At 35.0% G+C, this 26,791-nt stretch overlaps 1 protein-coding gene across 2 annotated transcripts; it reads left to right on the top strand.

The window, feature by feature from the left end:
- Positions 1-512: 512 nt before the first annotated feature.
- plcg2 (phospholipase C, gamma 2) lies at positions 513-26,702 on the top strand. 2 transcript variants are annotated; one of them, XM_051871193.1, is made up of 33 exons: positions 513-889; positions 2,538-2,740; positions 4,842-4,994; positions 5,499-5,592; positions 5,697-5,744; positions 5,841-5,925; positions 6,124-6,207; positions 6,755-6,798; positions 6,905-6,965; positions 7,119-7,220; positions 7,305-7,423; positions 7,523-7,608; positions 7,778-7,895; positions 10,581-10,749; positions 10,847-10,942; positions 11,056-11,139; positions 11,238-11,419; positions 13,337-13,537; positions 13,700-13,819; positions 16,782-16,962; positions 18,417-18,485; positions 18,819-18,928; positions 20,109-20,199; positions 20,345-20,411; positions 20,497-20,657; positions 20,955-21,057; positions 21,572-21,775; positions 24,097-24,236; positions 24,368-24,479; positions 25,055-25,234; positions 25,343-25,431; positions 25,574-25,741; positions 25,824-26,702. In XM_051871193.1, exons 2-33 carry the CDS (start codon positions 2,557-2,559, stop codon positions 25,830-25,832), a joined length of 3,714 nt encoding a protein of 1,237 aa, XP_051727153.1. In that variant the 5' UTR covers positions 513-889; positions 2,538-2,556; the 3' UTR covers positions 25,833-26,702. The 2 variants fall into 2 exon arrangements, with proteins under 2 accessions (XP_051727153.1, XP_051727152.1); XM_051871192.1 differs by having other exon boundaries at positions 514-889; positions 25,574-25,737.
- The last annotated feature ends 89 nt before the right edge of the window (positions 26,703-26,791 follow it).

Raw genomic sequence — 26,791 nt, 5'->3', positions numbered from 1 at the left:
GGGTTACCATGGTAATACTTTGTAGTTTTTGCATACATATGACACATACATAACCAAACAACCTCTCCTTGTCTGTGAATTTTTCATGCCTTCTGAATGCAAATAAACAGTGGAATGCGCTGGAAAGTAAAGCTAGATAATTAAAGACCGCGATTTAAATACGACATTTACATTCTTGGCGACGGAGGCCTTTTCTAATTCGCTTGTTTAAAGAAATAAACATGTGAATAAGAAAAATCATTCATTACTGAAACATTAACACCATTTTGGACGACCAAATTTCCTCTGACAGCCAGCGCCCAGCTGCCAGCAACAGGTGCTTTCATTTTCATATCGCCTCCTCAAAGTTTACTTAGAAAGTATGCTTACACGTTTATACTTTGCTTTAAAGCATTCCGTTTGCATTTAGAGTCACATGTAGTTTAACAGAGTCATTAATAGGTTCTGTTAATAAACATAAAACACTAAATGAGAAGAACGTCGTGATGTCACGATGACGTCAACACTGGCAACATGCGACTTGAAGCAGCCTGACTACACACTGAAATAAACGCTTCTCCTGTATTCAGATCAGATGTCACGTTTTTTGGCGTATTTTAAACTGACACAAAGGCACAAAAGTTTGACAGAGTGGTACACACATCGCCCTGTGTTCCCTGGGGATTTTGCATAGATAATTTTGCTTCCGGTTTTTTTTTTTTTATTCTCTTAATGTTCTCTTCACTTCCTTGTGTTTAGCGAATAGAGGAACTGACCACATTGTGACTAGTCTGATCATAGAGGGTTTTCAATACTGCATTAGGCTATTTTTTATTTTTAAAAATGAGAATTAGCTAGGTTACAGCAGGTGGTTTTCGAAGTGGTCATTGATTTTCTTCTCTAAACTTGGGTAAGTATTTTTTTTAAATTTATTTATTTGTATGTTTGGATGGTTACATCACGGGGTATTACAGTAGCTATTTATGTATGTATACTTTTGATTTAAAGGCCTATTTTTTATTAAAAATACACTGGTCAAGTTTAAGGAGTATTATTAACTAAATATGAGTTGAAGCTCCCTTTATTCATCATCAGTGGGATAACTGTTAGGCTACTTGAAAACTACATTTGCAACAAAATGCACAATAAGTAATGCACAAAATTGTTCTATACATTTTCGTGGTCTACAAAAAAAGCTAATTCTGCAAAAGCAGGTGTACCTCCTCTGCCTTTTGTTTTGAATGATAACAATTACGTATTGTACTTACAGTAAAGACACACTCAGATGTGGCATATTCATTTTCTTACACTGTACAGCATCAGATCTTAACTTATTCTTATCTTGTCTTCATTTTTGTCAAGTATTCTGGTTTGTTAGTTGGTTGTTTTTATCTTAGTGCTTGTTTTTAAATGTCAGGGAAGATAGTTTCTCTCTCTCTTTCACACAGAAAGCTCAAAATGGAAGAATTGAGGGTGTGGGGGTAATGTACAAAGGTTTCTGAATGGAAACCACATCGAGTTTACTGGGTTAATGATTTACTTTCAAAGAGGGACTTGCTTTGGGACACTTCCACAGTACCCAACTAATCATTTGCAATGCAAATATGAGCTTCTATGGGGAACGAGACATGAAACATCTATTTTGCTTGCCATGGTTCAACAGTTTGGAAAACTGACTTGTCTCTGAAAGGTGCACTGTTAGTCACAGATAACTGATGGTGATATTCCTCTTTAGTTTGTGATAATTTCTATTATCAGAGCTGACATGCATGATTGGGAAATTACAGTATTAGCATTGTCTTCCTCACAAATTGTACTTCTTTAAACCAAAAACTCATGTAAAGAGGAATCAATTGTTCTGGCAAATTCTGTTTAATTAGCGCTTGTTTCAGTTGACAACTTAAAAAGCTTCAGTGAATGTATTTGCTGCTGTCTATAGAAACAGTTACTGTATAATCCATTTAATTACAACACAATGGATTATTTCATTTTCAAGTAGGTCTATTTCAATATACTGCATGGATCAAATCTAATATACAAACAAACTAATAAGTAGTTCCCCCAAATATGAAAATTCAGTCATTAATCACTCATCCTTGTGTCGTTCCAAACCTGTTTCAAAACCGAATGAATTTCTTTCATCTGCAGAACACAAAAACAATATTTTGAAGAATGTTTCAACCTTTTTTGTCCATATAATGAAAGTTACCGTTGAATGGGCAATGAAAGACATTTTTCAAAATATCTTCTTTTGTGTTCTAGAGAAGAAAGAAAGTCATTCAGGTTTTGAAACAACATGAGAGTGAGTAAATTATGACCGAATTTACATTTTTAGGTGAACTGTTTAATGTTTGATTTTTTCAATGCAGTATCTTGAAATATTTGAATATCAAATAGTCCACAGTGTTTTGATATTCAAAGTACTGACATTTTTTGCTATATCATTCAGTTGTACAGAAAGCAAACCTGCCAAGTGTCTACATATGACTACATGTGTAGACTACCTGCTGCCGCACAGATTGCAGTAAGCGACCACTTTGGCTGTTTGTTTTTTCCAGTGTGTGGCCAAAGGCAGAGATGGCAGGCCGCACTCAGCAGGGAGACCTGACTGAGTACAAGAAGAGTCTCATTAAGCGGGACTTGGAGATGGGGATAGTGATGACAGTGTACAGACAGAGGATGGAGAGGCTTACCGTACAGGTCATCATGGAGACGCGACAGGTTGCCTGGACGCGCACCGCCGACAAGACAGAGGGAGTGTGTGAGTGCCTTGCCTCAAGCTAATTTCTTCTTTTTTCTCTTACATTTGGATTTAAGCTGTATGTGTAAAGCAAACCCCTGAACTTGGTACTGCCAGTGCCATGTTTTACCATTTAAGTTACAGGAACTTTATGATAAAAGTTTAGTAGTAGTGCTGTCAAGTCGAATAATCGCAATAAATCGCATCTAACATAAAAGTTGTGTATATATATATATATATATATATATATATATATATATGTGTGTGTGTGTGTTAGATGCGATTAATCGTGATTAATCGATTTGACAGTACTATTGATTAGACAATTAAAATCAATACTTTAATTACTTAAAAGTTATCGTGCGTCTTTGGATGTTACAAATATGTGGCCTTATGTACATATGTTAAAATATGTATTAACTAACATGAACTAACCATGAGCAATACATTTGTTACTGTATTTGTTAATCTTTGTTAACGTTAGTTAATAAAAAATATAGCAGTTTGTTGTTTGTTTACGTTAGTTCACAAATAAGTCAACTCTTATTTTTAATAATGTATTAGTAAATGTTGAAATTAACGTTAACAAAGATTAATAAATGTTGTAGAAGTGCAGTTCATTATTAGTTCATGTTAACTAATGTTAACTAATGAACAATATTGTAGTGTTACCGATTATTTGTTTTTTTTAGTTATTGTTTTACAGAAATTTAAATTAATTACACTACTATTCAAAAGTTTGGTGTTGGTAAGGTTTTGTAATGATGAAAATACAGTAAAAAAGGAATATTGTGAAATTTTATTACAATTTAAATTTTTGTGGAAAACCATGATACACTTTTTTCAAAATCTTTTTCAGAATTCTTTGATAAATAGAAATTTCAAAAGAACAGTATTTATTTAAAATAGAAATCTTGGTAACACTTTAGTATAGGGAACACATATTCACTATTAATTACGACTTTTCCCTCAATAAATTCCTAATTTACTGCTCATTAATAGTTGATAAGGTAGTTGTTAAGTTTAGGTATTGGGTAGTATTAAGAAAGTAGAATAAGGTCATGCAGAATAAGTCATTAATATGTGCTTAATAAGTACTAATAAACAGTCAATATTATAGTAATATGCAAACTAATAAGCAACTAGTTAAAAGACCCTAAAATAAAGTGTTACCGAAATCTTTTGTTACAGTGTAAAAGTCTTTATTGTCCTTGCTGAATGAAAGTATAAATTTCTTAAAAAAATAGATACAGATAAAATGATTAGTGAGATGAACTGGCGGTCAGCTTTTAACATTCCAGGTTGATCTGTTCAATAATAGAGAGCTGATTTCAGACAGTAGTCATAGGCTGTGTCTCAAAACCAAGTGAGCTACTTCGCTGTCTCCATGGGCAGCAACAATCTAAATCCATATGATCTTGTAGGAGGACAATTCTTGGGGTGTGGCCAGTGTACTGAATGTCTCTTTCCAGTAATTATGAGTCTGTAGTGCCATCACACCCATCACAATATTTTTCTCACCTTCTGAAGTGCCACTTTTTCTTTTCCTCACCAACTAATCTTTCTACTGTTTCTTTTGTACATGACTCCTAGTGCATACTGTGCATAGTCTTATTTTTGTTGGATTATGACATAACATGTCATGCGCCTTGTCACAGTGTTTCTGATATTTATGTAAATTCATATATTAGTATATTAAAAAAACCCACACATTTATATTTAGTTCAAAACACTTCCCCACTGGAATTATCTTTATTTATTAGATCTGGTCCAGTGTTATTTTAGTATTATTTATACACTATTATAGATTTTTTCATATTTGGAATTAGCTTTTATTTGTATATTTTCAATTTTAGTTAAAGTTTTAATAAATTTGTTATTAGTATTTTTAATATTTCTATTTAGGTTTAATTTATTTTTATTTAATATTTAGTTGCCAACAAAAGTATCATGTTTTTCATCTAATATTTATATTACATTTTATTTCAGCTTTATTTCAAGTAACAGAATTTTTTTTAATAGTCTTTTTACTTTTACAGTAGTTAACAATAACAACACTATGATTGCTGTCTGTTGATCTGAATACTGTGTTAATGTTTATGTTTCGATCTTATTTTTGCAGTGGACATTTTTGAGATCCGGGAAGTACGACCAGGAAAAAACTCCAAAGAATTTGATCGATTCAAGGACAGCAAGGATAAAAATACAGATCCAAACACATGCTTTACCATATTCTACGGCTCTCAGTTTGTTCTCAACACTCTCAGTCTGGGGGGTATGTGTGTTTTCTTATATTACATATTCTAAGTAAAAAAAACATTTAAATCCAATCAAATCACTTTATTGTTACTCCACTACATGCCCGAGTGTGATATGCAATATGCACAATGTACAGAATAAACAATATATAAAATTCAGTAAGCACAGCTAGCATAGCTTTCATTATGAGATACAAACACATACAGCGTAATGTCTATATATAATGTGTGACGTGCATAGTAGGTAATTATACTGTAGCACGTGACTAGCCCAAGTTTGATGCGAGACTCTTGAGTGAGCCATTTCCTTTCTTTCAGTATACATTTTTAATTTATTTTTGAAATTTTGATATTTATACACTGCATGAAAACGCATTTTGCTTACCTGTGTTAATAGATATTCTATTCTTTGGCTGGTTAAGAAATGACTGTTAAAGGAAGAACATGATGTGATCCTAAAATTATATGTGGGAAAGATAGTTGCATTGTTTTTAGCACTGATAGTATTTGCTGTTCCACAGCTGATTCGGTGGAGGATGCAGAAAAATGGCTGACAGGACTGGAGTTACTCAGACAGGAGACACTGGCGGCTCACACACCAGAGATTATAGAGAGGTACACACACGTACACACACACACACACAGATAGCGTACCTTGAGTATAAACTGTAACACAAATAATATATTTGTTTCATTCTCTGTTTTTCACTCTACTGTAGTTGGCTGAGGAAGCAGATGTACTCGGTTGATAAGACAAAGAAAAATAGGTTCTCCTCTTTCTCTTTCACCTGCTTCAACCGGTTGAATTGCAGTTTTGTCTCACTTCATTACTCCTCTTTAATGCTCTTTCATCTCTCTCACAGCATCACCCTGAAAGAGCTCAAGTCTCTTTTGCCACAAATGAACTTTAAAGTACCAGGTGGACGTTTTTTGAAGGACAGAATTTCGGTATGAATGATGCATTGTATACATATCATCTTGACGGAAGTGTACGCTTTGCATCATATGGAAAACTTTATGGCAACTGAATTTCCTCTCCTGATGTTTTGCAAATGATGATCTGTGTTTATCTACAAGTTTATTTTTTTTTTAAAAGACATGTTTTTAGTTGGCTTTGCACTAAAAGTGTCGACTTCATAATTTCAGGTGGTGGGAGCGAAAAAAGAAGTTCTGGATTTTGAGCAATTTCACAAATTCTACAATCTTTTGATATTCGAAAACCAAAAGATGGTAAGAGTGCAGTTTAGTTTTGCTGAATAAACTACGCTTTGGGCGTAATGTGTGTGTGTGTGTGTGTGTGTGTGTGTGTATATATATATATATATATATATATATATACAAAATACAGTAAAAACAGCAATATTGTGAAGTGTTATTACAATTTTATATAACTGTTAATTAATTCCTGTCAAAGTTGAATTTTCTGCAGACATTACTCTAGTCTTTATTGTCACATGTTCTTTCAGAAATCATTTGAATATGCTGATTTGGTGCTCAGGAAACATTTCTTATTATTATCAATGTTGAAAGCAGTTGTGCTGCGTAATATTTTTGTGATTGGCAGATACCATTATAACTATTATACATATATTTTCATTTATTTGAAAATCTTAAATGAAAATCTTTTGTTAGATTATAAATGTCTTCACTTTCACTTTTGATCAATTTCTTTGGGGAAAAATTACAGACCCTTAACTTTTGAATCATAATTCATATATATATATATATATATATGCATATAAATATAAATGTTGTATGTTGCTTGTCATTTTGTTAGATTCTAGAGGAGTTTAAAAAGGAGTCATGTGCTTTCATCATGGGGTAAGAAACTGTCTATTGTTTTGGTTGAATCAGTTCTTTAAATGTGTGTCATATGGTCATGCTAATGTTCCCATTCTTCTTCTTATTTTTTTTTTCTTCTCTCCAGTAACAACGACCAGCCTATTCAACTCTGCGATTTTCAAAGATTCCTTTTATATCATCAAAGAGTAAGACTGACATATATTTGTATACTTCCTGCTCATCCATCCATCCATGCATTCATCTAGCCACATATATACTGTCTATACCTCTCATCTATATACAGTATATTTCATTTTAAAGACTCTGTTTTGTTAAGAAAAACTGAATTTATTTTGTAGGAGACTTGGGCCAACAATCTGAATCAAGTCCGAGAGCTGATGACGATCTTTATCGATGACACCATGAGGAAGACTAATGATCCAGCCTTTACTGTTGAAGAGGTACAGCTTATAGAGATCTGTTTACTTTGTTCATTTATATTTGCAGGTGATGTGTTAATAGAGTTTTTCTCTCTGTCTTTCTAGTTCCTCTGTTTTCTCTTCTCCAAAGAAAACTCAATTTGGGATGAGAAGTTCTCAGAGATTTGCCCACTGGACATGAACAATCCTCTGTCTCACTACTGGATCAACTCTTCTCACAACACGTCAGTGCTGCTGTTCTTCATGATCATTACACACATGCAGCTCCTCCTCTTCATGATGAACTTCCTGTGTTACTTCATGTGTTTTTGCTTTTTTCACAGATATTTGACTGGAGATCAGTTGCGCAGTGAGTCCTCAACAGAAGCTTATGTGCGCTGCCTGAGGCTGGGCTGCCGCTGTGTTGAGTGTCAGTGAACAATATCCTCATTTTTACATAAATATTCTTTAATTCTCTGCTAAGCTAATGCAGGTCCTTTTGTGCTTCATTATTACAGTATGCATTGATAATAATACAGTGAAATCTGAAATCAGTGAGAGTCAGTCTGATAACCGTATTGTTTTCTTTTCTAATACAGTGGACTGCTGGAATGGTCCTGATGAACCTATTATATACCACGGATGGACCAGAACCTCCAAGATAAAGTTTAAGGATGTGGTTAAGGCCATCAATGATCATGCTTTCGCAACATCTGAGTTAGTCATCAACAACACACACATTCGCACATTTATTTGGTGACGTTCTCTCTGTTAGGTGGAAATGGGCGAATTTAAAAAAACCTTTAAAGGATTAGTTTACTTCAGAATTAACATTTCCTGATAATTTACTCACCCCTATGTCATCCAAGATGTTCATGTCTTTCTTTCTTCAGTCGAAAAGAAATTAAGGTTTTTGAGGAAAACATTCCAGGATTTTTCTCCATATAGTGAACTTCAGTGGGGTACAACGGGTTGAAGGTCCAAATTGCAGTTTCAGTGCACCTTCAAAGAGCTCCCAGACGAGGAATAATGGTCTTGTCTAGCAAAACGATCTGTCATTTATATATATATCAAAAATATATATTTTTTAACCACAAATGCTTGTCTTGCACTAGCTCTGCGATGTGCCACACATTACGTAATCACATTGGAAAGGTCACGCATGACGTAGGCACAAGTACTGATCCAGTGTCTACAAAGCGAACGTGCAAAGTCAAACGGCCTTTACAAATACAGGTAAAACAACGATGATTGGAGGAGAAAATGAGATGGAGTTTTTCGCCCTACCGCGATGCTTCCGCCTACGCAGTAGGAATGTGTAATGCGTGGCGCATCGCAGAGCTAGTGCAAGATGAGCATTTGTGGTTAAAAGGTATATACATTTTTATTTTTATGATCGTTTCGCTAGATAAGACCCTTATTCCTCGGCTGGGATCTTGTAGAGCCCTTTGAAGCTGCATTGAAACTGCAATTTGGACCTTCAACCCGTTGTACCCCACTGAAGTCCACTATATGGGGAAAAATCCTGGAATGTTTTCCTCAAAAACCCTAATTTCCTTTCGACTGAAGAAAGAAAGACATAAACAACTTGAATGACATGGGGGTGAGTAAATTATCAGGAAATTTTAATTCTTAAGTAAACTAATCCTTTAAAGTACATGCCCAGGATATAGTGTGTCCCCAAATTAAAACAAATAAGCAGTTATATTTTACATAAAGAAAATTAAGCCCTTTTTTATGTATTCTTTGCATTGTGACATTATTTGTATGACAATAAAACAAACTTTCCCCCTAAATTTGCATTACTGCTACATGAAAAAATAATAATAATTTAATTATTAAATAATTTATCGTAAATGTAAGGTGTTATACAGCATGGGTAGTATTTGTTGTACTACCTTTAATTTTTGCTAATCTTTACTCCATTATACAGTAGGAATCTGATGATATTACCATTGAGAATATTTGGAATTAACAAAAACTCAAAAGTAAAAATTCTGGAATCAGTAATGAAGAATTTTCTGCGAAAATGTGCCTTTTTAGCACGAGAATACTGGCAAAATGCACAAAAAATTGAATGTTCCAAAAAATAGATTTCATTGTCATTTTTTAAATATAACCTGTAATTTGTTTTATGTTATACTTGTGGGAGTAATTTCCAAAATCATAATAATTAAAAATAAAACTGCTACATACAGATTTTGTGTTTCTGGAAATGCAGAAAGGTAACACTTTACAATAAGGTCTCATTTGTTAACATTAGTAAATGCAATAACTAACAATGAACAACAAATTCTTACAACATTTCTTACTAGTGGTTCAACGGATCACAAAACTTACAGTTCGGATCATATCACGGTTAATAAGTCACGGATCGGATCATTTTTCGGATCAGCACAAAAAAAATAAAAAATAAAATAAAATAAAATATTGGGGGGTGGGGCGTAACTTTGCATTTATTAGCCCACTAACTCCGATACCACAGCAGAAACTACTAGCCTAACTAACACATTATTAAAGGCAAGTGAACAGACTGTAAAAAGAACAAATACTGTACACTAATCACAAGCATAGATAAATACAACAAAGTTACAAATAAAGTATTAGGTCTAACTGTAGTATTAATTTTCGTGTACAGAAATGTAATAATTAAATGTAAAATGACACTGTTAACTGTATAAATTTAATTTAGATTAATCTTTGTTAAAGCTGTGTTTTGTTGTTTGATTTACATGACAGACAACACCAAGTATTTATAGGTTGTTGTCACTTTAAGAGTAAGACCGCATGCATACACATATCCGATAGATACACATCCGAATTCGCACCTCGTTCAATTAAGACATAACCGATTGTGTTTACGAGAATACTTGCCGAGAGGGGTATTTTGACTGACATAATGCGTGTATGTGTCCATCCAAGTGCATTGAGGATGCGAAAGAGAAATCAATTTGGAGTTCGCGAGCTAACTGAGACGCGCCTTTCTCTTTATGTGCGCGTGAGACTTGTATGTATGTGCGTCTGTGCACACCGATAACAGCGTGGCGTGCGATACCGAATTAAATCCTCTTTTGCCTCTTCTAGCGCTGGAATGGTTTTATATATATCTAATGTGTAAACTAGCAAGACAAAATACGCGCAAATGATAACCTTTCACTATTGCGGTTAAATTTGCAATTGATCCGCGAATCACATGCGTGCCGAACCGTGAGGCTTGGTCCGTACGGATCAACAACGATCCGTTTAACCACTATTTCTTACCCTTTGTTAATATTAGTTAATAAAAATTAAATAATGTTACCAGAGACTGTTAATGTTATCTAATGTAGTTACACAAATGAAACCTTATTGTAAAGTGTTACCTTTATGAAGAATGTTTATGAATGTGTCTACTGTTTGCAGGTATCCTGTAGTGCTGTCCATAGAAGAACACTGTGATATCAAGCAACAGAAAATGATGGCTCAGGTGTTCAAAGATGTTTTCCAAGACAAGCTTCTGATGGAGCCACTGGAACCAGAAGCAGAACAACTGCCATCACCAAGCCAGCTGAAGGGCAAGATCATCATCAAGGTAGAAAAGCTTCACTGGAAAATCCTGCAATGTCTTCAGTTTACAATGCAATACCAAGCCATGTAATCAATGTTTTGCAACTAACTTTATCATACAGCACAAGAAACTAAATATAGATGAGAATTTTGGCAAAAAGGACCTACGGAAAGGAGATAAGCAGGGAGAGCTCTTCATCTGGGATCCAATAGATGAGGTGCCAAAATCCAGTTAACATCATCATGGTCGTCTTGGGTTATTGTTTCATCGTATTGCAGTTGCCTTAATTGATTATGAGTGTAATTTCTGTGTGACTGTGTCCGTGTTTAGAGATGGTACAAGCACTACTGTGTGATCGAGAATAAGACTTTGTATTATGCTGAGGAGAATGAACTAGATGAGGACGCTGGAAAGGTGAATCACTGAGACTCCATATTAGAATGAGATTCACTTTAAAATGCCACAAATTAAGGCAATAAATTGTGTAATTCAAACGTATTACCTCTCCTCAGTCGTCCCAGGGAGGTACAGAGCTTCATCAGGCAGAGCCCTGGTTTCACGGGCGGATGTCAGAGGGCAGACAGACAGCCGAGAGACTTCTGCAAGAATATTGTGCAGATTCAGGTGGAGTTGACGGAACATTTCTGGTGCGAGAGAGCGACACCTTCGTCAATGATTGCACCCTCTCATTCTGGTAATGTAGGCCTGCTCTTATACTCTTCAAAAAGGGAGGAGGGATGGTTTTTCACTCCCTATTTTCTCTTTATTTTATTTATTGTCTTTAATTTAGTCTTTTCAAATGGAAGAAATAAGGAAAAGGCAGCATATGCAGTTGAAATGGGTCATTCCTACAATGCAGTACATTTTCATGTCCCATCATACTGTTTTATTATACTAGATGTAATCAGAATCATATTAGTAACTTTTCTTTTAGCACAATTTCACAATTGTAAAAAGTAACCATGGGGTGAATTTTAAATAATTTTAATTTTGCTACTTTAGTTTGCGCCTGTCTCTGTGACATTATCATGACATTATCACATAGGAAGTGACCTAATATTTGCTGGGGCAAAACAACAACACAAACATTCAATTTTAGCAATGGATTTGATTTTTTATTTATTTTTTTTAAAGATTCCATTTATGCTAATTTAATGACATGTATTACAGTAATTTCTACTGTATTAATTTTTATTACTTTAGTTTGAGCATGTCCCTGTGGTAAAAAGTTTTTATTAATGACATCATCCTCCAGGAAGTGACATAATATCTCTTATAAAACGGATAGTTCCAGCCCTTGATTCTGATTGGTTGAACTGCCTTCTAAGCCGTTGTAAAATTCTCGAAAACATACAGATGACCGCATTACATAAATATCGCTGCGTCACTGAATGTGTTTGCCTTAGCAACCACTCTTATCAACTTAAACATATTTTACAACACCCCTTAGATGTTATAAATTCACTGTAAACCACAGCTTCTTGGGGCTTATTGCTTTAATTTAGGTTTTAGCATTGAATTTGATTTTTGTTTTAAAGATTCCATCCTATTTGATAAAATTACAGAAATCAGTATGATAATATCATAAATACAAAGATGGATAAAAATGTCACAATTAACTTTAAGTTGAACCTTGTTAGCTAACTCTCAATACCTATTTAATATTACAATAATACTGTAATAATACAGTCATTTGTATTTGTATTGTGTTGATTTTACTACTTTAGTTTAAGCATGTCCCGGTGGTGTAAAGCTTTTCATAATGACATCATCCTCCAAGAAGTGACTCTCAGTGCCTCAGTGACTGATGGACAGTAGGCGACATGCATTTAAGCGGGTAAATATAGGAGAAATATGGCAAAGTCATTTTGACATGCCACACTTCCTGCTGGCAGCAGGTGGCGCTTTGACTATAACTGAATATTGCCATGTAGATGTGTTCAGGCCAGGACTCTAATATAATATGTGAAGTTTGGGGCAGATCGGACATTGTATGCCCGAGTTACAACAACTTCCTGTTTCAAACATTGAAATTTGTCAGGCCGCAACAGACACACCCTTCAGCGAAAACTCAAGATCTTTGCAATTTAACGTCGCCAAGGCCTTTAGATTAGACTGACCAAATATGATGTTGAACTGATTAAAGCTCTAGGAGGATTTTGTTAAAGTATAACGTCTGGAAATAGCAAAATCTGCACAAATTTTGCAAAGAAAATTCAAAAAAATATCTGACTTCCTGTTGGTTTTCAGATTTTGTTTCAGGAGACTTTTTTGTAGGTATTGGGCTGTGTGTACCGAACCGACATGTGTGTACCGAATTTCATACCTGTTTGTGAAACATAGGGCGAGAGGCACTTCGTTAAAGATTCTATCGAGCCATTTTGCGACACCTAATTCTGAAACCAACATCAGATTTTCGCCACTTCTGACACGTGTGCAAAGTGTCAAGAGCTTTTGAGCATGTTTAGGGCCCCAAAAATATGATTAATTTCAGAGAACAATAATAAGAAACGGAGCAATTCCAATATGGTCCTCTCACCATCGGTGCTCAGGCCCTAATTACACAGAAATGCACATTTTGCTAAATAAATTTACTGTGTGGTCTTTGCAGGCGCAGTGGACGAGTCCAGCATTGTCGAATCCGTTCCTGCATAGAAGGAGGTCACACCGTCTATTTCCTCACAGACAACCTGCACTTCCCCAGTGTGTATGCGCTCATCCAGTATTACAGGGAAAACCTGCTCCGCTGTCAGGATTTCAATCTGCGCCTCACCGAACCTATGCCTCGACCAGACCAGCACCTGCGTGAAGGGTTAGTCGATACTTGATGCGCACAAACAACTTCATTGTGTTTACCACATCCCGGCCAGCAGAGCTGTAGAAGACCACGTGGTCAATCTTGCAGCTTCTTCTAGCGCTCACTAGAAACTGCAGACACACCGTAGATGTGAAGCTGTGGTTTTTTTGTCTTTAGGTGGTTTTACAGTAACTTGAGTCGTGGTGAGGCAGAGGACTATCTCATGAGGATCCCTCGAGATGGAGCCTTCCTCATCAGACAGAGAGAAGATTCAGACTCGTACGCCATCACCTTCAGGTGCTGCTCTGTTTTCCATCTCTACATTAGCAATTTTTCAAAACAAGTAACCCCTAGTATTACACTCATATACGTAAGTTATCCACCCATCTACATCCATACTTTGAATCATGTGGACTGTGTAGAGATGTGTGTGTGTGTGTGTGTGTGTGTGTATATATATATATACATATATATATATATATAAATTAGTGTTGGGGAAATTACTTTTAAAGTAATGGATTACAATATTGCATTACTCCCTAAAAAAGTTACTAATTGTGTTACTTAGTTACTTTTTATGAAAAAGTTCTCACCTGGGCTGGGCTTGCTTGATTGTTTTTTAATAACAAAATTAAGTTCTATTTTTGGCAAATGTTAAGGACCTTTCACACCAAAAGTGAAATGAATAAGCCTCAGGCTGAAGGAAATGCATATTTACGCCTGTACAATAGAGGGCGCAGCTCAAACAAACCTTTCAGCTGTGCTGCCATTCTGTATTAAAGTGCTCCTATTATGCCTTTTTTTAAGGTTCCTAATATTGTTTTGGGAGTCTCCTACAAAGGTTACATGCATGCAAGGTCAAAAAACACTTTTGTTTTCTCATAATATACATTTAATTTCACCCGAGTTTTCAATGTTTTATAAACAATTCATTAGAAGCAGTTCAAAGAATCAGTCTCTCTGAACCCCTCCTTTCCGTGAGCCTACACTGCTCTGATTGGTCAGATGGCCCAATCCTTTGTGATTGGTCTACTGCGCACACCGCGCACCCATTACTATAACTGAATGACAGCTATCAATTCGCAAGACATTGTATACAATGTATGGACAGAAAAGATAGCATCGATTTTACCGTATCAATTCGAGCCCGAGTCCAACGATGAAACGTCTGAAGTAGTCGATCAACCAGAAACTAATTCGCAATCACGACTGGAGTAGGACGTAGGCCAGATGTGTACAGGCTTTTTTGTCATAACTATTAACAAAGAAAAATTGCTATATTTTTGTTTGACATTACAATGGGTGTTTACTGTTTACAGAGAGAATACTTCAACTAGTTAGCGCGGACTAGCATCTTAACATCCTATTACAATACAGATAGAGCTCCACTCTACTGTAATAATAAAAACGCAGAGGAAAAAAAACAGTTTGTTTTGTATGTTGTAAACTCCCACGTTAGCCAAGCACAGACGTGAATAGCTGATAATGCATTAGACTTTGTAAACAAAAGTCATGCTCCATTCTTGATCATTACTCCAAGTAATAAGACAATATTGGACCCACATCTGAATATCAGAACTACAGAAACGTGAGTTAGCCGGTTAGCAGGAGACATACAGACTAGGGTGTACATTACACAACATAACATACAAAATTATGAATTTTGAATGATTGCTAGAAAATATAAACATCAATTATTAACCATACTTACAGGTTGAGATTCAGAGGAGCAAGCTGGTCCAAATAAACTGGGCATTGATCCATATTTTTTAGACCAAGCATTTTGTGAATCCTGCGTTAAACTCCCAGAGGTTTGAGAAGCAGTCGTTAGTAAAATGACGGGAACACAACAAAAGATTGTACTGCTGTGGTATTGTTGAAAAAATGAATTTTCCCTGGCGTCTGCGCGCAATAAGTGGGCAGGTAATATGCTAATGTTTCGTTGTGACGTCACAACGTAACGGCTTGGGATTCGTTTTACAAACGACTCGTTTAATTGACTCAGAGTCGACTCTTACTTTTGAGAGACAATAACTTTATATACGGTGCACTCTCAGATTTAAAACTTTGCAGGATGTTTTCATTCACTTAGAGCTACAAAATCCATAATAGGGGCACTTTAAAGAAAATAGGATACAGGAGGAGGAAGCTTAAACTCTTATTTCTAAATCTAATCTAAAGTAATTTTTGCTTATTAGTATGGTTGAATTAGATCACTGAAGGTCAGCAGCAAAGACACTGGTTAATAAAGTGAGATTAAATACATAAAGTATTATTTGTGTAATTTAATATTAATTATTACAGGTTTGCATAAAATTCTGAGATTGCATTTCAGTTTTTATTCATTTTGAGGAATAATGAATATTTTCGTGCAAGTGAGATGAGTAAATGCATGCTCACATTTAGTCTAGAACTACAAAAACCACCATGTTCACACAGCACACACAACACCTCTGCACTTTATTTCTCTCAATATGGGGACAGGAGAGCTGTCAGTCAAAAAATGTGAAAAAGTAACTTGCGTTACTTGTTTGAAAAAGTAACTTAGATATTTTGTTGTGAATTGGAAAAGTAATGCATTACTAGTTACTTGAAAAAGCATATATATATGTTACTTGAAAAAACATATATATATATATGTTTTATAAATAAAATTTTATTAAACCAATTAATAGATTTCAATTATTCAATTAAATACATTATTCAAAAACAACTGATCATTTAATAAAATATTTATCAAATAATTCTTTTTTTTTTTTTTTTTAAATAAATGTTTCAGTGAACTTTTTTGATACTTTTATTGGGTTTCTACTTGATTTCCAATACGAGTCCTGAAGCAAAATGTACTATTACTTTTCTAAGTGGTTTTCAAACAGTCTTTTTTCATGTTTCATGTGCTTAAACTGAACAACCACATTTGTGAGATTTATTTCAACAGTTGAGGCTTTTTTGTTTTTGTCACTGCATAATAATGACCAGTGAATTTATATTAAATGTTCTTATGTGTATTTTTAATGGGAGATTTGTGGACACAGTAATTAATTTAGATTTGTACAGAAATATAATTTTTTTTTTTTTTAATTAAATGTAATTGTTTTAAAAATATCAAGACACCCCAGAAGCTCAACTGATAGCGTCAGAACTTGGGCAGAAGACCCACGGTTGCATGTTGTTGTTGTTGTTGTTGGTGGTGGTGGTGTTTATATTATTTAATTTAATAATTATTGTAATTCATTGTGGGTTTTATTTGCTGCAACAGAGGTGAAGGGATGGTGAAGCACTGCCGGATACACAGAGAAGGATCTTTGTATGTGCTGGGCACCTCTAGTGAGTTTGAGAGCCTGATGGAATTGGTAGACTATTTCCGAAAGAAACCATTGTATCGGAAGATCAAACTCCGCTACCCGGTTACACCAGAACTTGTCGAGCGCTTCAGTTCGGTAAGAAAAAACTATAAAACGGTGTAATAAGATAAACTATTGTCTCTATTGGAATAGAAAATACTTTTTGGCTACACTTTATTTTGAGGTGACTTGTGTTACAATGTAATTATACATTTAATTACTGAGTACTAATATTTAACTACATGTACTTATGGATTAGGCTGTGGTTTAGGGTTAGTTACATGTAATTATGCATAATTTATGGTTATTTATATAGTAACTACATGTAACGTGTAACGAGGACACTGTAAAAAAAAAGTGTTACCCACTTTTTATACAGTACAGCCCCATATTGTGGACTGTACTGAACTCTGTGCAGTGATTGTTCACCATTTTTTCTTTGTGTGCATTGTCTGCATAAACTCTTCAAAGTGAGCAAGGGCATGTGCACCTCTTCCTTTGCTAAGGCCACAGTTTGCATGTTACACTTGCGTGCTTTCATCTCTAGTAGCTCTTTTGGTCTCTTCTCCTTTTTCCAATCAAAGTTCAGACCAAAAGTTCTGATTTAGTTGAACAAGTTTAATATACACTAAGGTGTCTTTGTTTTATATGAATGTTCAGGGAGACATATAATACTAAAACATGTCTCTTTTTTTCACTTCCTGAGGCTACTATTATATGTGCACCCCCCCCCCCCCACCCCCACCCCCCACCCCCCCACCCCACCGCAAAGCACATCTTTCCTGATGTCATAATTAGAAAGAGCAACCAAACCTGAACAAGGCCCTTGATGTCGGCGAACATGATTGTGATCAATCACAAAAAACTCTCTTATGGTTAATGATTCTAATTAAATTAATTCTATTTAAATTCAGTTTACACCCCTAATTTAGAAAGATGTGTGTTATGCTGACCAAAGCTGCATTTATTTGATTAAAAATACAATACAAACTCTATGAATGTGATATATTTTTAAAATAATAAATATTAAAATAAGAAAAAAAAAAGTCTTATTATTATTAACGTTGAAAACAGATATTTTTGTGGAACCCCTGATAATTGTTTTCTTTGATTAATCACAATCATGTTCTAATATATATATATATATATATATATATATATATTATATATAATTTTATATTAAAATTCAAATTGCATTTTTAAACCAATTAATAGATTAATTATGTATCAAAATATTCAGTTTAGTTAAATTATATTTATTTTTAAATACATTAATTAAAAACAAATATTTATTTACATTTAAATTACTGCTCATTTAATTAAATAAGTAACAAATAATTATTTTATAATAAATGTTTCAATAAACTTTTGAGTCACCACTTGATTTCCACTACAGGTCCTGAAGCAAAACCAGTTGCGAACCAATGATCTAGAAGAACACAGACTAATCAGACATATTTTATAAAATGTATAGATTATAGATTTTGCTTGGCTTAAGTCTTATGTGCAGGGCGAAAAGTCTAAGAGATGTTTTATGTCTTTCTTTTCAGATAACCGTATCTGCTTCACTTTATGATTCTAAACAGTATGTGGAGGCCAACGAGATAGAGCCATCTCTGGTAAGCACTTTGAAGAGCAAACACAGCTCCTGCATGTTAGCGTGCACAAGAGGTCATCTCCTGTGGGCTGGGGAGGAAGTGGTGGCGCTGGCTATCTCTTTCTCTCACATAGGAAACTGATCGTCTCAAAAGAGGAAATGCAGCCTGGCTAAAACAGCGATGTCATGTTTAGCCATGTATACTTCATGTTTCTAGCTCGACTTAATTCACGAATTCCATTTAAAGAGAATTTATTTTAGCCTTCACACTCTTTGAACCACTGAGGGGTTGTGTGGGTTACCTCAGTGAATCTGCAGATCCGTATAGGAAGATATAACTTTTGTTGTGTTGCAGCCCCAGAGCACAGTGAAGGCCCTCTATGACTACAGGGCCATGCGGACAGATGAGCTCAGCTTTTTCAAGGGCGCTTTGATCCATAATGTGACCAAGGAGGCAAATGGATGGTGAGATTATTTGCAAATTATGTAGATAAAAGCAGTAAATGCACTATTTAGCATTGCAAAAAGCTGTGGCAGTGCCATGATACAGCGAAGGTATCTAATAATAATACCGTGCTAATTTGATAAATACCATGGTACTGAATGATTACCGCATACATGTACCACAGAATTTACACAGTACTCCAATGTATGTTCGAAAGTTTGGGGATGGTAAGATTTTTTCAAAGTGTTTGAAAGTCTCTAATGCTCAACAAAAACTGCATTTATTGATCAAAAGTACAGTAGAATCGGTAATATTGTTTTCTATTTTTATATATTTTAAAGTGTATTTCTGTGATGACAAAGCTGAATTTTCAGCATCATTACTCCAGTCTTCAGTGTCACATGATCCTTCAGAAATCATTCTAATATGCTGATGAATGTTGCAAACTACACCACACAAATCAGCCCAATCATCCTTGACCTCCTGTTTAAAACAGTAAACAAGGAAGAGAGGAAATTACACAATGCAAGGTTTTATTGAAATACTAGTTAATGTTTTAATGAATATTTGCATAAATGGGTAGAGTAATAGATGGAAGAAACATGCCCAGTAATGTTGAAAGAGTAAAATAAGACATTATTTGGTAACACTTTACAATAAGGTCTCATTTGTTAACATTAGTTAATGTGAACTAACAATTAGCAATATATTTTGTAAAAGAAACAGTTGTGCTGCTTAATATAGTTTTTTTTTCGGTAAGCTATTATACCTTTTTTTTATTTAGGATTCTTGTGAATATAATTTATGAATATAAAGATTTTTTTTTTTTTACACTATAAATGTCTTTACTGTCACTTTTCATCTTTGCTGAATGAAAGTATTACATTCTTACATTCTTCTTAAAAATTTTAACTTTTGAATTCAAGTGTACATCAAAGAATACTATCATTTTACCATGGTTCATATCCAAAAAAACATAGCTATCATGGCATTACCGTGGTAAATTGTCGTCATGTCATTGTATCATGGCATTACCGTGGTAAATTGTGGCAAATAGATGCATTATCGCCTTTTTCTGTCAGAAAAAGATTGTCATATCACTCTTGTGACACTGTGTTTCAAAAACCACAGGGTGATTTGAATTCCTTAAATTTTGATCACCAACATTTAATTTCCTTGTTTATCTGCTGATCCCTACAGGTGGAAAGGAGACTATGGTGGGAAACTACAGCACTATTTCCCTTCAAATTATGTAGAAGAAGTGGCCAATGCATCTGAAGCCAATTACCAGGTAAGGCATATTAAAAATTTGGATATTTAACAAAACAGATATGGCCTTTGGTGCAAGTTAGTACAGTATTTTGCATGCTTATTTGCTTACATACATAGAGAACATCTACATTTAAAAAAACTGAACATCAACATTACTCTTTCAGCCTGAGGAGGAAAATCCATTAGGTGACTTATGTAAAGGGATAGTGGACATCTCAAAGTGTACTGTTGGTAAGATGATTTATCTTCAGGCCATTTAACACCTGTACTGCACGTGGCTTTGTAATGCTCAGACTTATTTTGCACTCATTTACAGTTCGCTCAGCCAAACACGGCAAGTCTGTGGTGGTGACGTTGCAGGATAAGGAAAATAAAGATATTCCATTTGATTTGGCCACCGAGACCACCGAGGAGCTGTACGAGTGGTATCAGGTGGCCTGGGACATCACTCAGAGAGAGGAAAACCGAGAGTTTGAGGTCTGTCTCACACGCTAAGACTCACACACTCACGTTTGGACCTTAGTACGTGTCCTAAATAGGGCAAACCGGGGCTAGTTGTCACACGGGGAAGCTGTCACAAGGTTTTGAGTCACTTATTCTGTAAATATAGGATTGTTTGGTTGAAGCCAGACAGATTCAGGGGGTGTTTAAATGCTAGGTGTAGCCCTAGAGAGAACATTTAACCATTGGCATTCTAAGTATATAATAGTCAAGTATTTAAAGGATAATGTCGGGCTAGGGTTTATAAATGTTTACAATAACTTCCCATTGCAGAAAAAAAAACAGGAGGAGGTCGAGACCAGAGATGAGGTGGCCAGCGAGATGTCTGAACTGGTTGTTTACTGCCAGCCTCGCAGTAAAGACAAGGACCGCTTTGGTACAGCTAATTAAATAAATATGCATTTATACATTTTTACACAAATATGAATACATATACACTACCATTCAAATGTTTGGGGTCAGTATCTTTTTTTTAAAGAAATAAACACTTATTCTACAAGTATTTATTAAATTAATAATAAAAAAAAAGTGACTGTAAAGGCATTTGTAATGTTACAAAAGATTTCTATTTCAAATAAATGCTGTTTTTTTTTTTTTAGCTTTCACATTTTTCTTAGGAAGATATTTAGAAGAATGTCAGTAACCAAACAGACCCCCCCACCATTGACTACCATAATAGGAAAAATAAATACTATGGTAGTCAATGGGGGGCGAGATCTGTTTGGTTACTGACATTCTTCCAAATATCTTCCTTTGTGTTCAGCAGAACAAAGAAATTCATACAGGTTTGGAACTCCTTGAGGTTGAGTAAACGATGACAGAATTTTCATTTTTGGGGTGAACTATCCCTTTAACTGTGAATTAACAATGCGATTCTCTTTCCCTATCAGATAATTATACCTACAAAGAGGTCCGCTCCTTTGTAGAAACTAAGATACCCTCCAGAAACAAGTCGACTCAATTTATGATGTATAACCGCAAGGCGCTGAGCCGCATATACCCTAAGGGCCAGAGGGTGGATTCCTCCAACTATGATCCATATCCTCTGTGGATGTGCGGCTGTCACATGGTGGCACTCAACTTCCAAACTGCTGGTAAGATGAAGTGTGAAGTTGAGCAGGTCTGTAATTCATGGAGAACGCTATCTGTTAACATTCCAACATTCCAACATCTCAATGGCAGTAGTTTGGCTAACGTATGACCTCACTGGAAATATACGACCTGTGACCAGCCATTTTTGCTCATGGGCATAAAGAACTTTTTGAGCCTATCACATTAAATTTATTCCTTTGTCAATGCTTTTTGGCAGCATAATGGTATCTACAGTACCAGCAGGGGCAAGCAAACTACACCACACAAATCAGCCAAACCTTGACCTCCTGTGTAAAATAATAAACAAGGAAGAGAGGAAATTCCGCAATGAAAGGTTTTATTGAAATACTAGTTAAAGTTTTAATGAATATTTGCATAAATGGGTAGAGTATTAGATGGAAGAAACATGCAAAATAATGTTGAAAGAGTAAAATAAGACATTATTTGGTAACACTTTACAATATGGTCTCATTTGTTAACATTAGTTAATGCATTAGTTAAATGGTTAGTTCACACAAAAATGAAAATTTTGTCATTTATTACTCACCCTCATGTCGTTCCACAACCGTAAGACCTTTGTTCATCTTCGGAACACAAATTAAGATATTTTTGATGAAATCCGATTGCTCAGTGAGGCCTCTATGCCAGCAAGTTAATTTACACTTGCAAACGCCCAGAAAGGTACTAAAAACATATTTAAATCAGTTCATGTGTGTACAGTGGTTCAACCTTAATGTTATGAAGCGACGAGAATACTTTTTGTGCCCCCAAAAAACAAAATAATGACTTTTCAACAATATCTAGTGATGGGTGATTTCAAAACACTGCTTCGAAGCTTAATGAATCATTTGTTTCGAATCAGTTGTTCGGAAGATTCATTAAGCTTTGAAGCAGTGTTTTGAAATCGGCTATCACTAGATATTGTTGAAAAGTCACTATTTTGTTTTTTTGGTGCACAAAAAGTATTCCCGTTGCTTTATAATATTAAGGTAGAACCACTGTACTCATATGAACTGATTTAAATATGTTTTGAGTTCCTTTCTGGATCTTGAGAGGTTCGGTGACATTGCTGGCAATAGAGGCCTCACTGAGCCATTGGATTTCATCAAAAATATCTTAATTTTTGTTCTGAAGATGAACAGAGGTCTTACAGGTGTAGAACGACATGAGGGTGAGTAATAAATGACATTATTTTCATTTTTGGGTGAACTAACCCTTTAACATGAACTAACAATGAGCAATATATTTTATAAAGAATTGTTCATGTTAGTTCACAGTGCATTAACAAATGTTAACAAATACAACAAATGTGTTAGTAAATGTTGAAATTACCATTGACTAAGACAAATAAATGCTGTAGACGTATTGTTCATTGTTAGTTCATGTTAACTAATAATATATAAACCTTAAAGGCTCACTGAAGTGCCTTGGAACACACAGCATTATTCAATATGTACATTATTCAATACGTAATTTCCACTGAAACAGGAATACAGCCGGGACATATCGAACAGCTCCTCCCCTTTTTAAAAATAGCCAATAGCGTTTTGTTTATATCACAGCTCGGCCAGAGCCGTTGAGCTCAGTAAAGCCAGTTTCCTACTAATCTCTAACCGTTTCTACTCAATCTCCATATCGCTTTAAAAAATAGCATTCCGTGCAAAATTCAAATGGGTCCGATATGTTTTGTGGTCTTTGCCGACTCGCACATATAATCTCCTCTGTGCTATCGTGTCTCTGGACCGAGCAGACTGTGTTCGCACTGCAGTGGTTCATGTGACACTAAATGGAAAATAGAAAGCATATTTACACTGTCTGAATAGTTTCCTATTCCCTATTTAGTGCACTACGTGCCATTCACCATGTAGAAAATAGTAAATGTAAGTAAATGCAGCTTCAGCGTCTATTTGTGTAGGGTGCGGGATGCTTCAGATTCTAGAAAGCATTTGATTGGACAGAAAATCTGATGTGAAACTGAAGTGCAGGGTGATCTCATCAAAATCGTTGATTTTGGATTCTTATATCTTCTAAATACGAATTTTGTCATTGTTTGGAGGACACTAGCTTATAGATAACAGTAAGGCTAACATATTCACACTAAAAGCAAAAAACTTAAATTCAGATTTCATGGGGACTTTAATGTAAAGTGTTACCCATTATTTAAAGAGAAAAATATGAAATAAAGGAAACAACATGGGATCAAACTGTGAGTGTGAGCACAAAAACGCATTTACGGAGAAAATACAACCTTTTTCAGTCAGTCAATAAATAAAGGGCATAGCATTTATTCAGTATGTAAAACAGCGTTTGCTTCTCTCCTCAGATAAGTACACTCAGCTGAACAGCGCCCTCTTCAGTCTGAATGGAGGCACAGGATATGTGCTGCAACCTGAGCTGATGCGCAGAGATTCATATGACCCTCACCAGGAGAAGAAGAATGTCAAAAATACTATCACCATTAGGGTAAGACATGATCTTTATTCAAACAGAACAAAATTAATGTAGTCCGAGTTGGAGATCTGAACATGAAATGTTTCATTTTAATAAAAGAATTGAAAAAAAAAGAAGATTCTTAATGTTTTTTTGATGCTCAGGTGATCGGAGCACGACATCTTCCGAAACCAGGGCGAAGCATTGCCAGTCCCTTTGTGGAGATCGAACTGTGTGGCCAAACAGATGACAACAAATTCAAGACTACCGTTTGCCGTAAGAAGCAGTGTTGTTTTAATATCGCTGAGATACTATTATAGTTTTATTAATATTTTGAATTGTTTTACATTTGCATTTTAGATTTAGTTAAAGTTTAAGTATATAGGTCTATAGTAGTGCTGTCAATCAATTAATTGTGATTAATCACACCAAACATAAAAGTCTGTTAATAAAAAAAATATACGTGTGTGTGCGTGTGTGTATATATATATATATATATATATATATATATATATATATATATATAATAATATTTACACACACACACACACACACATATATATATATATATATATATATATTACACACACTTTTATGTTAGAATTAATCGTGATTAATTGGTTTGATAGCACTAGTATATAGTTTTTTTTATACTTTTCATACTTATTCTTATAGATTTTCTAATTGGAATCTATGTGAACTGCTTACCTGCTATATATATATATATATATATATATATATATATATATATATAATATGTGTATGTGTGTGTGTTTATTTAATTACTTTTACCAGAAGTATTCATTTTCCCTATAGAGATTTAAAAAATAAATAATTAAATATGTCCACAGATGATAATGGACTAAACCCTATATGGCTCGGGCCAAACTTTCAGCCTTCGGAGGGATTTACTTTCAGCGTGTATGAACCAGAACTCACTTTTCTACGTTTTGTGGTCTTTGAGGAGGACATGTTCTCTGACCCCAATTTCCTGGCCCAGGCTACGTTCCCTGTGAAAGGTGTTCGCTCAGGTAAGTCTGTCAACGTCACCGTTGCCAAATTAGTTTTTTGTGAAACATTGTGCAAATGAATGCAGATTTAAGTTTAAGTACAAAAACTGAGCTTGATTCTTTTTACAGGGTACAGATCGGTCCCTTTAAAGAATGGATTTAGTGAAAACCTGGAGCTGGCATCTCTACTGGTGTATGTTGATATGCAGCAGGTGGAGGTAAGAAGCATCAACATTTTTACACAGTATTGAAACGGGTACTTTTGTTGATAATATTAATTATAGAATATCTAATTTTGCTTTTGAGAATACTCTGTTAGTTTAATGGAAATCCCCTGTCATTTCTGACTTGTTTCTTCAGAAAGCACAGGAAGAACTCTACTCCTCCTCGAAACAGTTGCAAAAGAAGCAGGCAGAGTTAAGCAATGAGTTCTGCCTCTATGATACTCACTCCAACTTGCAGCGTGCCGCGACCCCTCAGCGCCGTGAGGACATCTCGCAGGAGTTCACTTACTCAGAAAAAAAGTTTGTACGAAGTTGCGTGAGTGAATTTAAAGACACATCACACTCTCAGTGAGGATATTCATATCTGTCTATCTTTGTCCATACAGGTTAAATAAACCACAGCAAAAAATAAACAACAGCAAGTTCTACTCTTGAGGAAAACAAGAAGTCTAGTTCCCTCCCAGCCTGGTTCTAATGTTCTTAAGGGTCTTTTCCTCTCCATTCTGCTGCTCTATTACTACTGGTTCCCTAAATAGGCTGCAAAGACAGGAAGTTGCAGCCATCTCACTTTTAATGTCACACTGGAATCAATCGGAAAGAGAATTTGAGCAATACTCATCTGTGAATTCTTTGTGGAAAGTGTAAATGGTCAGCCAGATGTTTGACCAGAACCCAGAAGCTGTAAAACTCTTTATATTGTGGGCATGAAAACTGCATGAAGATTTTTTTTTTTTTTTGTGTGTGGTAAATGTGATACTGTTCATGTACTTTCTTAATCGGTTTGTAACATTTCATTTTTAGCTGTATTAAACTCTTCCTTTATTGTCTTAAAAATTGAAATAACAAGACATGTTATTTATTCGGTTTCTTTTTTTAATATGCATATTGGTAGAGGAGGTTTTATCATGTTTGCTTGGATGGATATGTAAAGCCCATTTCACACTGTGCTGACAGACACCGACCAACGCGGACAATCACTAGACCATGCTACAGTATGTCACTTCTCAGACATTCCACAACCTGACAAATGGGGATTGAACATTAAATGTGTGAAAACAAGTGCCAACTAATGGAAAAAGATGCCAACCGACAAATCCTGTAGAAGTGTCTGTTTCCGTTGGTCACTGTCTGCTGGTTCAGTGTGATTTGGCATTAAGGGATAATGTACAGTCAGACTTACTGAAATGTATGTGGTACGTTTAACTGTACATTATCCAAGTTATTACACAGCTACTCACCAAATAAATAAATATGTGGACATGAAATATTGTTTTGACTTTTTTTTATACTTTTATCTGTATAAAATGTACAATGTACAAAACATTCAGCCTGTTTACAAGACAAACTCTACAAT

The sequence above is a fragment of the Ctenopharyngodon idella genome, chromosome 18 (genome assembly GCF_019924925.1).
Source record: "Ctenopharyngodon idella isolate HZGC_01 chromosome 18, HZGC01, whole genome shotgun sequence".
Lineage (NCBI taxonomy): Eukaryota > Metazoa > Chordata > Actinopteri > Cypriniformes > Xenocyprididae > Ctenopharyngodon > Ctenopharyngodon idella.
This window is presented reverse-complemented; position numbering and strand designations above follow the sequence as displayed.